Source organism: Cherax quadricarinatus, chromosome 96, assembly GCF_038502225.1.
Source record: "Cherax quadricarinatus isolate ZL_2023a chromosome 96, ASM3850222v1, whole genome shotgun sequence".
Lineage (NCBI taxonomy): Eukaryota > Metazoa > Arthropoda > Malacostraca > Decapoda > Parastacidae > Cherax > Cherax quadricarinatus.
In genome coordinates, this window is record NC_091387.1 from 7,008,087 (window position 1) to 7,027,198 (window position 19,112).

Below are 19,112 nucleotides of genomic sequence, written 5' to 3' on the forward strand. Positions count from 1 at the left end.
AACCTAACTTACTGTATAAGTGGGGCCCTACAATAGCCTGGAACCTAACTTACTGTATAAGTGGGGCCCTACAGTAGCCTGGAACCTAACTTACTGTATAAGTGGGGCCCTACAGTAGCCTGGAACCTAACTTACTGTATAAGTGGGGCCCTACAGTAAACTGGAACCTAACTTACTGTATAAGTGGGGCCCTACAGTAGCCTGGAACCTAATCTGCAGTATAAGTGGGGCCCTACAGTAGCCTGGAACCTAATCTGCAGTATAAGTGGGGCCCTACAGTAGCCCAGAACCTAATCTGCAGTATAAGTGGGGCCCTACAGTAGCCTGGAACCTAATCTGCAGTATAAGTGGGGCCCTACAGTAGTCTAGAACCTAACTTGCTGTATAAGTGGGGCCTTACAGTAGCCCAGTACCTAACCTGCTGTATAAGCAGGGCCCTACAGTAGCCCAGAACCTAATCTGCTGTATAAGTGGGGCCCTACAGTAGCCCAGAACCTAACTTGCTGTATAAGTGGGGCCTTACAGTAGCCCAGTACCTAACCTGCTGTATAAGCAGGGCCCTACAGTAGCCTGGAACCTAACTTGCTGTATAAGTGGGGCCCTACAGTAGCCCAGAACCTAACTTGCTGTATAAGTGGGGCCCTACAGTAGCCTGGAACCTAACTTGCTGTATAAGTGGGGCCCTACAGTAGCCTGGAACCTAACTTGCTGTATAAGCAGGGCCTTACAGTAGCCCAGTACCTAACCTGCTGTATAAGCAGGGCCCTACAGTAGCCTGGAACCTAACTTGCTGTATAAGTGGGGCCCTACAGTAGCCCAGAACCTAACTTGTTGCATAAGTAGGGGGTCCTCCTGTATCATTTAGAACATGATGATAGTAACTTGCCCAAGGTGAAAGTGTTGGGTGATGCTGCCCATCTCCTGACAGTAGTGAGTGGCCACGTCTTCAAGATCTCCTTAGTCTTCTCATCAAGGCGCAACACTGAGTCCTTTGTCACTCCCAGTAGTCGAGGCACTAACTTGTTTTTACCCTTCATTTTCTCCTTCACCAGGAAGAATGTCACTCCGTAGGTTTTTAAGGATCGTGCCTCACCAACATAAACAACCTGCAATAGTGGAAAATGTCGCTGTAAATGTGAATAAATAAACAAAGAACACCTTCAATTTAATGGACTTCAAGTGAACATAAGAACATAAAAAAGGAGCACTGTAGAAGGCCTACTGGCCCATGCTAGGCAGGTCCAAGTCACACCCACCCACTTGTATACTTGTCTATTTTTAAAGCTACTCGAGGTTTAAGCTTTAATGACGGTACTTGGGACTTTCTTCCACTCATCCACAACTCCTAAACCTAAATTTTTCGAACTTGAACTCACTGCTGCAAGTCCTGTCTTGGTTAGATATTTTTAACATGTTATTTACATCCCCTTTATTTATTCCTGTTTTCCATTTATATACCTCAAATGAGGTATAAACTGTGTTAAGTCAGTTAATTTGAAAAAATGGACAAAGTCCATTAAGTTACAGAAAGGTCCATTAATGTTATGATCAGAGCAAAACAGTCTCATCTCTACCCACAACAACTGCCATTACTGGCTACTCGCTCCTTCCTATTAGTCGGTTCAACTGACTATCTGCACAGAAGTGTGCAGACATTCAACTTACCCGAGGTCAGCGGTGAAGGAAGGTTGTATACCTGTCTAGCAGCTGTGTTACTTGAGGGAGTGTGGGTGAAGTGTCACAGTACTAACATGGCTTGTGAATATATGCTTTACAAAACTGACAGGTTGATAAAAGAGACATCTGTGCAACATTTGGTATCTTCACTCTGGAAACGTTCCAACTTGGACCATTAATTAGTCAAACACTAACACACAAAGGTGAAGTAGCCAGTATTTATATGAGGGGAGGGCAGCGATGGGAGAGACACAGGTAGAAAAGCAAAAAGAAGGAAGTGGAGATGGTAGTAGTGGAAGAGGTAGTGCAAACTTGTTCGGCAAGACAGTCACGTAATATGCAAAGCTGGTACAGGTGAGCCCCGCTTCACAGTGCTTCACTTTACAGCTCTTCACAGCATTTTGCTAATACAGCAGTTTTCATTTATACCCATTCTTCATTTATTCAGACTTCCTATGGTAAATACATTCACAACTCACTATAAGTTAAGGATAAAAATATTTCAAGGTAAGTAATGTGTGTACTGTATATTAATTTTTTAGACCTAGCTATATTGCTCACTTAATATATGATAGTGCAAATGTCTTATCAGGCTTTTATATTAATTTGTAAGTGAAAAAAGGCTATGCTTCACTTTACAGTGATTTTCACTTTACAGCAGTAGCCCAGAACCTAACCTGATGTATAAGTGAGGCCCTACAGTAGCCCAGAACCTAACCTGATGTATAAGTGAGGTCCTACAGTAGCCCAGAACCTAACCTGCTGTATAAGTGAGGCCCTACAGTAGCCCAGAACCTAACCTGATGTATAAGTGAGGCCCTACAGTAGCCCAGAACCTAACCTGCTGTATAAGTGAGGCCCTACAGTAGCCCAGAACCTAACCTGCTGTATAAGTGAGGCCCTACAGTAGCCCAGAACCTAACCTGCTGTATAAGTGAGGCCCTACAGTAGCCCAGAACCTAACCCTAACCTAACCTGCTGTATAAGTGAGGCCCTACAGTAGCCCAGAACCTAACCAGCTGTATAAGTGAGGCCCTACAGTAGCCCAGAACCTAACCAGCTGTATAAGTGAGGCCCTACAGTAGCCCAGAACCTAACCAGCTGTATAAGTGAGGCCCTACAGTAGCCCAGAACCTAACCAGCTGTATAAGTGAGGCCCTACAGTAGCCCAGAACCTAACCTGCTGTACAAGTGAGGCCCACCTGTACTTACGGCACCTGGAAGCAATAAGAGCAGTCTCATAAAAACAAAAGAATATCAAAGAGCACGGCTGTGCTGGAGACAGAGCTGAAACAGGTAAGAGGAGAACTTCTGATTCTTAGGGATGAAAATGAAAAACTAAAAATTAATTTGTGAGTGTGTTAGAAAGGAGTGAATGGAGACGAATGGTTTTTGGGACTTGATGAGCTGTTGTAGTGTAAGCAGGGTAATATTTTGTGAAGGGATTCAGGGTAACTGGTTAGCCAGACTTGAGTCCTGGATGTGGGAAATATGGTGTCTGTACTCTGAAGGAGGAATCTGAGATATTTGCTGTTTAGAGGGACATCCAAGCTGTTGTATCTGGACACCTCTGACAAGACAGTGATAGTATAAATGATGATGAAAGTGTTTCTTTTTTGGATCGCCTTGCCTTGGTGGGAGACAGCCAGCATGTAAAAAAAAAAAGGCACAAAAATAAGTGAAGCAAAGTGGAACATGTTAGCATTAGTGAGTGGAAAAGAGTTTGCAGTAAAGAGAAGAAGAACGAGATTAAGGAAGGTTAATGAAGTTAGCTTAAAGAACGGCAATAACTTTGTCTGATATTCACAATATGTTTGTGGCTGTCCACTGTGACTAACAATATTTAATTCCATGAAAACTACATTATCTGTATAGTACAGACAAGAAAAAAGTATTGGAATTGGAATTTTAACATGTGCTCAGTGGTGAGGACAAAAATAAGAAGATTAAGTGACAGAATGTTAGAAAAATATTATCTGATAGAATGTTAGAAAAACATTCTCATAGAATGTTAGAAAATGTTATCTCTACTTAAGAAGATTTATCTAGTTTAACTAGGCACATTTCTCTACACACTAGGAAGGTTAGCATGGGCCACCACTGTGACCACTCATGTAGGTTTCCATAGACAAATCTCACACCAGCGTGACTGTGGCTCTAGCTAATGTCCCTTCAACACCATTAGTTTTTCCATTTTTTTTTTTAACAAGTCGGCCGTCTCCCACCGAGGCAGGGTGACCCAAAAAGAAAGAAAATCCCCCCCAAAAAATACTTTCATCATTCAACACTTTCACCTCACTCATACATAATCACTGTTTTTGTAGAGGTGCTCAGAAAACAACAGTTTAGAAGCATATACGTATAAAGATACGCAACATATCCCTCCAAACTGCCAATATCCCAAACCCCTCCTTTAAAGTGCAGGCATTGTACTTCCCATTTCCAGGACTCAAGTCCGGCTATATAAAAATAACCGGTTTCCCTGAATCCCTTCACTAAATATCACCCTGCTCACACTCCAACAGCTCGTCAGGTCCCAAATACCATTCATCTCCATTCACTCCTAACTAACACGTGCATTGTGTGGGTATAAAATACCCACACAATGGAAAAACAGACCTAAACACAGAATAATGCGATCCTTTAATAACGTATCATCCATACATACACATATATATTCTTCCTTTTTTTCAACACACTGGCCGTATCCCACCGAGGCGGGGTGGCCCAAAAGGAAAAACGAAAGTTTCTCCTTTTACATTTAGTAACATATACAGGAGAAGAGGTTACTAGCCCCTTGCTCCCGGCATTTTAGTCGCCTCTTACAACACGCATGGCTTACAGAGGAAGAATTCTGTTCCACTTCCCCATGGAGATAAGAGGAAATAAACAAGAACAAGAACTAGAAAGAAAATAGAAGAAAACCCAGAGGGGTATGTATATATGTATATGCTTGCACATGTATGTGTAGTGTGACCTAAGTGTAAGTAGAAGTAGCAAGACGTACCTGAAATCTTGCATGTTTATGAGACAGAAAAATGGACACCAGCAATCCTACCATCATGTAAAACAATTAGAGGCTTTCGTTTTACACTCACCTGGCAGGACGGTAGTATCAGTAACCACCCAGGGAGGTACTACCGTCCTGCCAAGTGAGTGTAAAACGAAAGCCTGTAATTGTTTTACATGATGGTAGGATTGCTGGTGTCCATTTTTCTGTCTCATAAACATACAAGTATAAATTACTAAATTTAAAAAGAGAAACTTTTGTTTTTCTTTTTGGGCCACCCTGCCTTGGTGGGATATGGCCGGTTTGTTGAAAAAAGAAAGAAGAATATATATACAGTGGAACCTCTACTTGCGAGTTTAATCCGTTCCATGACCTTGCTCGCAACTGGATTTGCTCGTTTGCAGAGTCAATTTTCCTCATTTAAATTAATTGAAATGCAATTAATCCGTTCCAGTGGAATTCTGTACTTCAATAATTTTGCTAGTATCAACTCTACACCTTATTTATCTATCTCACTTCATCTAATATGACATAATAAACAATATAAATAACATAGAAACCTGATATATACTTTAAAATGAATAAAATACAGTGGACCCCCGCATTCGCTGGCATCGACATTCGATAAATCCGACATTCGATGCACTTTAACGCAAAAATTTCGCCTCGACATTCGATCGAAAACCCGCTATTCGATAAGAGTAGTACGAGATGTGTCCATGTGGCCTGAACTGCCCCGTGTGTGCCAGTGTTTACAAGCCAGCCAGTGTGCGCACATCTAAGGATACATTCAGTACATTCCATATTATCCATATTATCACTAATTTTGGTGCTTGTTTCTGCAAAATAAGTCACCATGGGCCCCAAGAAAGCTTCTAGTGCCAACCCTGTGGTAAAAAGGGTGAGAATTAGTATGGAAATTAAGAAAGATTTTGAAGGGTTTGGGACTAACCCTGAGAAGCCTATGCCAGTTGTGGAATCCATTGTGCCTACTTCAAAAATTAAGGAAATGTGTGCAAAGTGGGTTGAACTGCAAACCTTTATGGATGAAAAATCACCCTAACACAGCTATTGCAAGCCGTGCTGATGACTATTACAATGACAATGTTGTGGCCCATTTTAGACAAATCTTAAAGGAACGGGAGGTACAGAGCTCTATGGACAGATATGTTGTGCGACAGAAGTCCAGTGACTCTCAAGCTGGTCCTAGTGGCATTAAAAGAAGAAGGGAAGTAACCCCGGAAAAAGACTTGCTACCTCAAGTCCTAATGGAAGGGGATTCCCCTTCTAAACACTAACACCATCCACACTCTCCCCTCCTCCCATCCCATCAATCATCACCAGATCTTCATTAAAGGTAAGTGTCAATTATTCTATTGTTATTAATCTATTGTTATTGTTGTTATTGTAATTATTCTATTGCATTAAACTTAATATTTCATGTGGTAAAAATTTTTTTTTCATACTTTTGGGTATCTTCCACGGATTAATTTGATTTCCATTATTATCTGTATGGAAGAGGGTAAGGTACCTAGGGATTGGCAGAGAGCATGCATAGTTCCTTTGTATAAAGGCAAAGGGGATAAAAGAGAGTGCAAAAATTATAGGGGGATAAGTCTGTTGAGTGATATATCAGATCACTTTCTAGTTGTAGCTACACTGAGAGTAAAAGGTAGATGGGATACAAGGAGAATAGAAGCATCAGGGAAGAGAGAGGTGAAGGTTTATAAACTAAAAGAGGAGGCAGTTAGGGTAAGATATAAACAGCTATTGGAGGATAGATGGGCTAATGAGAGCATAGGCAATGGGGTCGAAGAGGTATGGGGTAGGTTTAAAAATGTAGTGTTAGAGTGTTCAGCAGAAGTTTGTGGTTACAGGAAAGTGGGTGCAGGAGGGAAGAGGAGCGATTGGTGGAATGATGATGTAAAGAGAGTAGTAAGGGAGAAAAAGTTAGCATATGAGAAGTTTTTACAAAGTAGAAGTGATGCAAGGAGGGAAGAGTATATGGAGAAAAAGAGAGAAGTTAAGAGAGTGGTGAAGCAATGTAAAAAGAGAGCAAATGAGAGAGTGGGTGAGATGTTATCAACAAATTTTGTTGAAAATAAGAAAAAGTTTTGGAGTGAGATTAACAAGTTAAGAAAGCCTAGAGAACAAATGGATTTGTCAGTTAAAAATAGGAGAGGAGAGTTATTAAATGGAGAGGTAGAGGTATTGGGAAGATGGAAGGAATATTTTGAGGAATTGTTAAATGTTGATGAAGATAGGGAAGCTGTGATTTCGTGTATAGGGCAAGGAGGAATAACATCTTGTAGGAGTGAGGAAGAGCCAGTTGTGAGTGTGGGGGAAGTTCGTGAGGCAGTAGGTAAAATGAAAGGGGGTAAGGCAGCCGGGATTGATGGGATAAAGATAGAAATGTTAAAAGCAGGTGGGGATATAGTTTTGGAGTGGTTGGTGCAATTATTTAATAAATGTATGGAAGAGGGTAAGGTACCTAGGGATTGGCAGAGAGCATGCATAGTTCCTTTGTATAAAGGCAAAGGGGATAAAAGAGAGTGCAAAAATTATAGGGGGATAAGTCTGTTGAGTGTACCTGGTAAAGTGTATGGTAGAGTTATAATTGAAAGAATTAAGAGTAAGACGGAGAATAGGATAGCAGATGAACAAGGAGGCTTTAGGAAAGGTAGGGGGTGTGTGGACCAGGTGTTTACAGTGAAACATATAAGTGAACAGTATTTAGATAAGGCTAAAGAGGTCTTTGTGGCATTTATGGATTTGGAAAAGGCGTATGACAGGGTGGATAGGGGGGCAATGTGGCAGATGTTGCAAGTGTATGGTGTAGGAGGTAGGTTACTGAAAGCAGTGAAGAGTTTTTACGAGGATAGTGAGGCTCAAGTTAGAGTATGTAGGAAAGAGGGAAATTTTTTCCCAGTAAAAGTAGGCCTTAGACAAGGATGTGTGATGTCACCGTGGTTGTTTAATATATTTATAGATGGGGTTGTAAGAGAAGTAAATGCGAGGGTCTTGGCAAGAGGCGTGGAGTTAAAAGATAAAGAATCACACACAAAGTGGGAGTTGTCACAGCTGCTCTTTGCCGATGACACTGTGCTCTTGGGAGATTCTGAAGAGAAGTTGCAGAGATTGGTGGATGAATTTGGTAGGGTGTGCAAAAGAAGAAAATTAAAGGTGAATACAGGAAAGAGTAAGGTTATGAGGATAACAAAAAGATTAGGTGATGAAAGATTGAATATCAGATTGGAGGGAGAGAGTATGGAGGAGGTGAACGTATTCAGATATTTGGGAGTGGACGTGTCAGCGGATGGGTCTATGAAAGATGAGGTGAATCATAGAATTGATGAGGGAAAAAGAGTGAGTGGTGCACTTAGGAGTCTGTGGAGACAAAGAACTTTGTCCTTGGAGGCAAAGAGGGGAATGTATGAGAGTATAGTTTTACCAACGCTCTTATATGGGTGTGAAGCGTGGGTGATGAATGTTGCAGCGAGGAGAAGGCTGGAGGCAGTGGAGATGTCATGTCTGAGGGCAATGTGTGGTGTGAATATAATGCAGAGAATTCGTAGTTTGGAAGTTAGGAGGAGGTGCGGGATTACCAAAACTGTTGTCCAGAGGGCTGAGGAAGGGTTGTTGAGGTGGTTCGGACATGTAGAGAGAATGGAGCGAAACAGAATGACTTCAAGAGTGTATCAGTCTGTAGTGGAAGGAAGGCGGGGTAGGGGTCGGCCTAGGAAGGGTTGGAGGGAGGGGGTAAAGGAGGTTTTGTGTGCGAGGGGCTTGGACTTCCAGCAGGCATGCGTGAGCGTGTTTGATAGGAGTGAATGGAGACAAATGGTTTTTAATACTTGACGTGCTGTTGGAGTGTGAGCAAAGTAACATTTATGAAGGGATTCAGGGAAACCGGCAGGCCGGACTTGAGTCCTGGAGATGGGAAGTACAGTGCCTGCACTCTGAAGGAGGGGTGTTAATGTTGCAGTTTAAAAACTGTAGTGTAAAGCACCCTTCTGGCAAGACAGTGATGGAGTGAATGATGGTGAAAGTTTTTCTTTTTCGGGCCACCCTGCCTTGGTGGGAATCGGCCGGTGTGATAATAAAAAAAAATAAAAAAGTCTGTTGAGTGTACCTGGTAAAGTGTATGGTAGAGTTATAATTGAAAGAATTAAGAGTAAGACGGAGAATAGGATAGCAGATGAACAAGGAGGCTTTAGGAAAGGTAGGGGGTGTGTGGACCAGGTGTTTACAGTGAAACATATAAGTGAACAGTATTTAGATAAGGCTAAAGAGGTCTTTGTGGCATTTATGGATTTGGAAAAGGCGTATGACAGGGTGGATAGGGGGGGCAATGTGGCAGATGTTGCAAGTGTATGGTGTAGGAGGTAGGTTACTGAAAGCAGTGAAGAGTTTTTACGAGGATAGTGAGGCTCAAGTTAGAGTATGTAGGAAAGAGGGAAATTTTTTCCCAGTAAAAGTAGGCCTTAGACAAGGATGTGTGATGTCACCGTGGTTGTTTAATATATTTATAGATGGGGTTGTAAGAGAAGTAAATGCGAGGGTCTTGGCAAGAGGCGTGGAGTTAAAAGATAAAGAATCACACACAAAGTGGGAGTTGTCACAGCTGCTCTTTGCTGATGACACTGTGCTCTTGGGAGATTCTGAAGAGAAGTTGCAGAGATTGGTGGATGAATTTGGTAGGGTGTGCAAAAGAAGAAAATTAAAGGTGAATACAGGAAAGAGTAAGGTTATGAGGATAACAAAAAGATTAGGTGATGAAAGATTGAATATCAGATTGGAGGGAGAGAGTATGGAGGAGGTGAACGTATTCAGATATTTGGGAGTGGACGTGTCAGCGGATGGGTCTATGAAAGATGAGGTGAATCATAGAATTGATGAGGGAAAAAGAGTGAGTGGTGCACTTAGGAGTCTGTGGAGACAAAGAACTTTGTCCTTGGAGGCAAAGAGGGGAATGTATGAGAGTATAGTTTTACCAATGCTCTTATATGGGTGTGAAGCGTGGGTGATGAATGTTGCAGCGAGGAGAAGGCTGGAGGCAGTGGAGATGTCATGTCTGAGGGCAATGTGTGGTGTGAATATAATGCAGAGAATTCGTAGTTTGGAAGTTAGGAGGAGGTGCGGGATTACCAAAACTGTTGTCCAGAGGGCTGAGGAAGGGTTGTTGAGGTGGTTCGGACATGTAGAGAGAATGGAGCGAAACAGAATGACTTCAAGAGTGTATCAGTCTGTAGTGGAAGGAAGGCGGGGTAGGGGTCGGCCTAGGAAGGGTTGGAGGGAGGGGGTAAAGGAGGTTTTGTGTGCGAGGGGCTTGGACTTCCAGCAGGCATGCGTGAGCGTGTTTGATAGGAGTGAATGGAGACAAATGGTTTTTAATACTTGACGTGCTGTTGGAGTGTGAGCAAAGTAACATTTATGAAGGGATTCAGGGAAACCGGCAGGCCGGACTTGAGTTCTGGAGATGGGAAGTACAGTGCCTGCACTCTGAAGGAGGGGTGTTAATGTTGCAGTTTTAAAAACTGTAGTGTAAAGCACCCTTCTGGCAAGACAGTGATGGAGTGAATGATGGTGAAAGTTTTTCTTTTTCGGGCCACCCTGCCTTGGTGGGAATCGGCCGGTGTGATAATAAAAAAAATAATATTTCTTATGCGGAAAATTAATTCGACTTTCGATATTTTCGACATTCGATGAGCTCTCAGGAATGGATTAATATCGAATGTCAGGGGTCTACTGTATGTCATTCATGTAGTGGTATAGGCGGTGTCGGCGGTGGGCGAGAGTTTGTCTGGACACTGGGCAAAATACTTGATGAATAATTTCGCTAATATCATTTATACGGCTTATTTATCTATCACAGTTCATCTAGTATGACATAACAAACAATATGAATAACACAGAAACCTGATATATACTCTAGAATGAATAAAATATGTCATTCATGTAGTGGTATGGGCGGTGTCGGTGGTGGACGAGAGTTTGTCTGGAGACCAATGAAAATACTTCATGAATAATTTCGCTAATATCTATACGGCTTATTTATATATCACAGTTCATCTAATATGACATAACAGACAATATAAATAACATAGAAACACGATATACAGTGGACCCCCGCTTAACGATCACCTCCAAATGCGACCAATTATGTAAGTATATTTATGTAAGTGCGTTTGTACGTGTATGTTTGGGGGTCTGAAATGGACTAATCTACTTCACAATATTCCTTATGGGAAAAAATTCGGTCAGTACTGGCACCTGAACATACTACTGGAATGAAAAAAGTTCGTTAACCGGGGGTCCACTGTATATCCTAGAATGAATAAAATATGTCATTATCTAGCAGATGGAGGCGGCCACAACCGTTCCCTCTTTGTTGTGGTAAACACTGCCATCTAGTGACGGCCTTTTGAAGCCGTCTATTATTATAATTATTATATGTAGTGCATTATTATTACATATGTTTTATTATTATACATATTATATTATTATTATTGTATACTATTATTATTATTATTATTATTATTATTATTATTATTACACATATTGTTATTATTCATATTATTATTCTACATATTATTATTATTATTATTATTATTATTATTATTATTATTATTATTATTATCATTATTATTATTATTATTATTATTATATAGATTATTTGTAATTTTTATTCACACAAAAAATATAAGATTTACTGTTATTCCTTATTGCAATAATTGTATAAATATGTCAACCCATTCACGACTGCATATTGGAATGGACAGTGACATCATGTGTTTACTCTGAAACAGCCAAGCAATGGACCAATTCTCCTAGGTTGAGCTCTATTTCAAAGTACTTTTCGTCATGAAAGCAATTAAAATCATATCTATTTCTGTAATATATCTTCCATTCTGTCAAATGAGACCAAAAAACGAGAATACAACCATAAAAACCATTCGAAATTACCACTAAGGGGTGGCTAATTGCTGAGAAGTGAACTCCATTATTTGTGCTTAGATTTCTTTCATTTTTGGTGTACGTTAAGAAGCATCTTTCCATCATACATTGCCCAAGTTTCAATAAGATAGTCCAACAAACAAATGAGATACAATTCCAGAGATCAAGAGCAAGAGCCCCTCACCAGTGTCAAGGAACCTGCCTTGAGGTCTGCTTGCTTGTGGAAATTTTGCTCGCATATGGAAGCAAAAAATTGACCCATCGACTGCTCGTATTTGGAAAACTCACACGTGGACACGCTCGCAAGTAGAGGTTCCACTGTATATGTGTGTGTTCTTTTTTATATATTTCTTTTTTTGTAATTAAAAAAATTCTATAAATCACTATTCAATCCCTACATTTTTGTTGTACTTCCAACATATTTAGCTAAATTTACAACTTGACCTGAAGCTTAACCCTTAAACTGTCCAAACGTAGATCTACGTCCATGTGCGGGGGGCACCGAACGTAGATCTACTTTTTTTACGTGCTTTCAAATAGGGAAAATCAAAGTCAGAGCGCTACGCACGTGAACGTAGATCTACGTTTGGACAGTTTAAGGGTTAAAGTAGATCCGTTTGTGACTTGATAAAGTCCACTGCGTAGGCGAAGCATTGTCAATAAAGGAACACATTATACTGTATTTGTGTGTATTTTTCCACCATTATGAGTCAAGGTCAGGTAGGCAAGGTTAGGCAAATTTAATTTTTTTTAAACTTGTATTTGTGTTTCTGTGTGGAGGAGTTCTTTAGGTTTATACATGTAGAAACCACATAAAATATTAACCTCGAAACAAGTGGGGTTTGATGACCCCATGAAAAGTGAGTTGTAAAACTGGTGTTTTATGACTCTCTCACCATGGGTTTAAACCCCACTCGTTCCATGGATTATTTGCAATCGTGTCACTGCAATTTCTTGAGTCGATAATAAAATGCTATTTATTTTTTATTATGAATACACAAATAACCTGAACATAGAAGAAATTTATGACAATGTTTTGGTCCAACTTGTGGCATGTAAATGGTCTGAGTTGGACTGAAAAGTCACCATACGTTTGTTTCTCCAATGTGCAGGTTATTTGTGTATTGTTCCGGTCACGGTATTGTGACTTTATTCTTTACTATAAATATTTTAATGGACCTGGTAAGCTTATAAAAGTAAGAACTAATGAGATAAGCAAAGCAGATTTACCATGAATGTTTTAATGGTCCTGCTAAGTTCTTAAAAGGATGAACTAATGAGAGAATCAAAACAGAAGCCAAACAAGTCTTACAACCCACCTTAGCATCCAGCTCATTGAGACCAGCATGGAGTTTGTGCTCGTGGAAAATCTTCTTCTCAATACCCTTCGTTCTAACATAACTCTGAGGCAGGAATTCTTTGAGGCTGAAAAAATTAAAAAAATATTGAGGAATCCCTTATTATTATTTTGGAATCTGCATTATTGTAATAATGCACAATTATTACAATAATGCAGTAGTCTGCACAACAGTAAAAAATGAATAAAAATTCAAAATGGCAAGTAAGCATAATATAGGACTGTTGACATTACTAATAAACAGAAGAATTGTTTTTTTTTGTGCCAGGGATGTCTACATTGTTTATTCTGGACCCTATTTTTAAATTAGTAAATTTTGGGAAACTGGTCAAATTGCCAATTTCTGATCAGTTTATTGGGTAGTTGAAATAGGTAAATGAGCAGTTTCTTGTACTCAATTGTTAGAATAGAAGAAATACTAGCAAAATAGCTATGAGTTTGGTAAACTAGAACATAAGAACAATTGAAATGGCCAAAAACAGGGCTCAAAGTGGGTGAAATGGCTGGTGAGTACACATCACCGAGACCACTAACTTTGTGAGAGCGTATTTTTGTATGTTGTCCATCAAATTTCATACTTGTAGTTTCATTACCTTCGGAAAAAGATTCTCTATCATTTCATAAGAAAAATACTTTTTTTTTTTAAATTCTTGGACCCTGAGAGCAAGTTTCAGATCAGGGGTTCCAACCCTAAACGGGTTAATGTTCCGCGTCTGACCGAAATGTCATAAGTCTCATTCTCCTAAGTGTGAGTCGTGTATAAAATCTAGAGATTGAATAAAAACTAGCTACAAATCTTGACTTTTGGAAACACACGATTTCATCCAGAATTAAATAATATGAAATCACAATAACATGGTTGAAACAATTCACAAGTAAACCATACCACGGATGGGGTTAGAACCCACAATCAGAGAGTTACAAAACTCTAGACTGTCGCATTAGCCACTGGACCAGCAGTCTGGAGTTTTGTGACTCTCTGATCACGGGTTCTAACCCCCCCTATGGTATGGTTTGTTTGCAATCGTGTCATTATAATTTCATGAGTCAAATTCACAAATAACCAGAACTTGACAATGGTCCAGTATGACAATGTTTTCATACGATTCATAGTCAACATTGAGGTTATTTATGATCTTTCTGAGACAATCATCAATATGCCAACCAGTGTTTTTCATACAATAATGATAACCTTAGATTTAGATTGAGGAATGCAATAATTTTCCTGAGGATTACTGAAAAAAAAGTGTACAATAGTCATATGATTGTCAGCTTACTGTCCTCTATGAAAATGTCACCAAATTTGATCGTCCTTTGTATATGAGCATTGTGCATCAGGGAAGACTAAGTACAACAAAGGCCATGTTTGAGGCAAAGTGTAAACACTGTCTTCTGCATTTGGGAGTCTGACTCTGTCCCATAATAGAGTATTATAACTTGAACTTCTTAGCCCTGATCTACCCCTACATTTTTTTCCACTGTTTGAACTTCTCACTTGTTCTTTTGTGCTGCACAACACTTCATACATAAGCACATGAAATATAACTTACTCGAGGAAGCCAGCCTTATGCTTAGCTTCAACGTGATCACCAAATTGTATCTGACACTGGATGCCAGCAAACCTACAAGCACGTTCTAATGTCACCGGATGAGTTCCGTCAATGATGGCGTCCCGGCACTGTTGGGAAATATTACATTAACAAACTCTTGTAAAATTATAATTATATGCAATTCTCAAAACAGGTGCTCCTCAACTTATTCTGGTTAAGCTTATGATATTTTGATTTCATGATAACTACCCAGTATGAAGATGGGAAGTCTGCAGTTTTTTTTTTTCTTAACACGTCGGCCGTTTCCTACCGAGGCAGGGTGACCTAAAATGAAAGAAAAAAATCCAAAAGAAAGAAAATACTTTCACCGTTACTCATACACAATCACTGTCTTTGCAGAGGCGCTCAGATGCAATAATTTAGACGTCCCTCCAAACTGCCAATATCCAAACCCCTCCTTTAAAGTGCTGCCATTGTACTTCCCACCTCCAGGACTCAAGTCCGTCTAATCGAACTGTAATTTATATTCATTTATTTACTTTTCAATACTGGTATTTAGTCAGATATATTAATTATTTGTTTAATTCAGTGATAGCAATTATTTATTCACTTGTTTATTTAGCATAGCATATTCATATTCGACTTACAATATTTTTGACTTATGGTGGTTTGTCGGAACATAACACCATCGTAAGCAGAGGACTATCTTTATTATTTTAATGTGATTACAGTAGATATTTAGTCTTGTTGATCTTAGTCGTGCCTTTTAGCCCTTTGACTGTCGCGGCCGTATATATACGTCTTATGAGGTACCGTGTTTGACGTATATATACTCATAAATTCTAGCGGCTTCAAATCAAGCAGGAGAAAGCTGGTAGGCCCACATGTGAGAGAATGGGTCTGTGTGGTCAGTGTGCGCCATATAAAAAAATCCTGGAGCACGCAGTGCATAATGAGAAAAAAAAAACTCCGACCGTTTTTTTTAATTAAAATGCCTACTTTGTGGTCTATTTTCGTATAGTATTTATGGTTGTATTTTCGTTTTCTTGGTCTCATTTGATAGAATGGAAAACATATTATAGAAATAGAGGTGATTTTGATTGATTTTACTATAAAAAGAACCTAGAAATGAAGCTCAAAGTAGGGGAAATGTTTGATTTTTGCCAATGTTCAAAAGTAAACAAATGATGTCATTGTCCAATAAATGTCCAACTAGCCATTCTAATATGCAGTCATGAATGGGTTGATGTTATTTATACAATTATTACAGTATTGCAGTAGTCTGCATAATAGTAAGTCTTCTATTTTTTGTTTGAATAAAAAATCAAAATAGAAAGCAAGAGTAATATCAGAGGGGCCTGGAGACATGACTGATGAACAAAGAAAATGTTATTTTAGAGCCAGGAATGTCTGCATTGTTCATTCTGGACCTTATTTTGAAATTGTCATATTTTTTTGTTTTCGTGAAATTGGCCAAATTGCAAATCTCTGACCACATTATTAGGTAGTTGAAATAAGTAAATGGGCAGTTTCTTGTACTCAATCGATAGAAAAAATGGAGTTCTAAAGAAATAACTATGAGTTTGGGCGACTGGAACAATGGAATTAGCCGAAAATAGGGCTAAAAGTGGGCGAAATCGCCGATTTGTAAACAGCGCCGAGGTCGCTAACTTTGCGAGAGCATAATTCCGTCAGTTTTCCATCAAATTTCGTTTTTTTGGTGTCATTACAATCAGGAAAAGATTCTCTATTATTTCATAAGAAAAAATATTTTTTTTTTTTTTTAATTTTGCGACACCAGGAGACACCTCAGGATTGGGGGTTGCGACAGTCAAAGGGTTAACTTTCGACTGAGTGTGGTGATTAAGCCCTGTCACAGTATCTACTTTTCGAATGACTACAGTTGACTCTCATATAAACTCAAGTATACAATGCAATTTTTTGTAAACAGAATTGAAAAAAGTGCATCCAAAATTGATTAGTATGTGAAAAAGACTTTGCATATGTTATAAAATTTTGGACGCACTTTTTAAGTTAAATTTGCTTCCCCAGTGTCACTGTTTAGTTAATTTTACTAGCATATACAAGCCCTAGGTAGTAGGTTGGTAGACAACAACCACCCAGGGAGGTACTACCGTCCTGCCAAGTGAGTGTAAAACGAAAGCCTGTAATTGTTTTACATGATGGTAGGATTGCTGGTGTCCATTTTTCTGTCTCATAAACATGCAAGATATCAGGTACGTCTTGCTACTTCTACTTACACGTAGGTCACACTACACATACATGTACAAGCATATATATATATACACACCCCTCTGGGTTTTCTTCTATTTTCTTACTAGTTCTTGTTCTTTTTTGTTTCCTGTTCTCTCCATGGGGAAGTGGAACAAAATTCTTCCGCAGTAAGCCATGTGTGTTGTAAGAGGCAACTAAAATGCCGGGAGCAAGGGGCTAGTAACCCCTTCTCCTGTACATATTACTAAATGTAAAAGGAGAAGCTTTCGTTTTTCCTTTTGGGGCACCCTGCCTCGGTGGGATATGGCCAGTGTGTTGAAAGAAAGAAAGATACAAGTGTGTGAAAGTGGGACAACTACAGTGGACCCCCGGTTCACGATCAGCTCCCAATGCGAGCAATTATGTAAGTGTATTTATGTAAGTGTGTTTGTACGTGTATGTTTGGGGGTCTGAAATGGACTAATGTACTTCACAATATTCCTTATGGGAACAAATTCGGTCAGTACTGGCACCTGAACATACTTCTGGAATGAAATAATATCGTTAACCGGAGGTCCACTATAATGCCAAGCACTCTTTCTGAATTCACATTTACTAAATACCAGATACAACAAAAAAAAATTCAGTAATTGGAGTCCATTTGCTTTTCTTATTTCACTTACTCTACATTCATCAGACGCACATAAAAAATTATTCATTAATAAATAAATACGTGCTTCTAAACTGTTGTATCTGGGTACATCTGCAAAAACAGTGATTATGTCTGAGTGAAGTGACAGTGTTGAATGATGAAAGTATTTTCTTTTGGGGGATTTTCTTTCTTTCTGGGTCACCCTGCCTCGGTGGGTCACTCTGCCTCGGTGGGTCACCCTGCCTCGGTGGGTCACCCTGCCTCGGTGGGTCACCCTGCCTCGGTGGGTCACCCTGCCTTGGTGGGTGACCCTGCCTCGGTGGGTCACCCTGCCTCGGTGGGTCACCCTGCCTTGGTGGGTCACCCTGCCTTGGTGGGACGCGGCCGACTTATTGAAAAAAAAAATAATATAATCTTAAGTATTCTAGGTTAACTTTACCAGAGAGCAGAAGTAAGTGAAGTATTGCACTGTTATTGATGAGTTAGACACTTGTGCAACACTTGGGTATGTTTACTGTGGAGAGGTTTTGCCAACCAGTGGCTTCCTCAGTCCAATACAGAGAAGAATGGTGGAAGATTAGTAGTAGTTTGAGGTAATCAATCCCTCAGCCTGGGACTGATTACCCCATCAGTCCATCAAGACTGGTGGGCTGATCACATTGACTCCAGGATGAGGGACTGATTACATCAGACTCCAGACTGAGGGACTGATTACATCAGACTCCAGACTGAGGGACTGATTACATCAGACTCCAGACTGAGGGACTGATTACATCAGACTCCAGACTGAGGGACTGATTACATCAGACTCCAGACTGAGGGACTGATTACCTCAGACTCCTTTTTATCTTCAAACATTTTCCTCTGTACTGGACTGATGAAGGCACTGGTTGGCAAAACCTCTCCACAATAAAGATAGCCAAGAGTTACACAAGTAACTGATTCATCAACCTGTTGGTTGTATGAACCAGTTATGTATATCAGTGTTATTGTTGGTTATATAAAACAGTTATGTATATCAGTGTTATTGTTCACTAACCTGAACATACAGCAGACCCAACTGAACCGGATCTCTGGAATCGATGTTTTGATCCGAGAAGAAATATTTTCTCCGCAGCAGTAATATTTCCGTCTCATCAATGCCTTGCTCTCTCAAGGTCTTGCTGTGGTCGACCCAGTTAACTGCAAAACAAAAGGAATTATTAAAAAACAAATTCAACAGTCCATAAAATAAATTTTCCAGTCCCTAAAATAAATTTTCCCCCAAAAATTGTATCAATTTTTAACTACATGTGCTGTGAATACATGGATTAATTCATCCATGGCAACAACTTATTTTCATCTGTGATTAACCCTCAAATTGTTAAGACCCCAAAATTTCAATAACTTTGAGGCCAATTTCAAGCAACTTTCAGACCTGGAGCCAACAAAACCCATCCCTATTTGAGCAGCAAGTCTTCTATTCTATCAAATAACAAGCAGCAGCTAAATCACTATAAAACACAGCCTAGAAAACACCTCAAAATTGCCATTTTTAAACCAAACACAAAGTGAGAATTTTGTTATTCTCATCATGCACCACATGAGGCAAGATTTTATATAATATGGTCACTCACCATGCAGACTACAGTGATGAACTCTTCTCCAGGCTCAGGGACTGACCCCCATGGAAATGAACTCTTCCCCAGGCTCAGG

At 39.7% G+C, this 19,112-nt stretch overlaps 1 protein-coding gene across 2 annotated transcripts in view; it reads right to left on the reverse strand.

Annotated features, from left to right (window-relative positions):
- The window catches only part of rhea (Talin_middle and talin-RS domain-containing protein rhea), a 351,846-nt gene that overhangs the window by 97,782 nt on the left and 234,952 nt on the right, over positions 1–19,112 (reverse strand). For both annotated transcript variants that reach the window (XM_070105058.1, XM_070105057.1), the window contains exons 7-10: positions 18,457–18,599; positions 14,552–14,679; positions 12,964–13,069; positions 887–1,106 (exon numbers count right to left, since the gene is read on the reverse strand). In XM_070105058.1, coding sequence (XP_069961159.1) covers positions 887–1,106; positions 12,964–13,069; positions 14,552–14,679; positions 18,457–18,599 — 597 coding nt within the window. The remainder of the gene's footprint in view (positions 1–886; positions 1,107–12,963; positions 13,070–14,551; positions 14,680–18,456; positions 18,600–19,112) is intronic.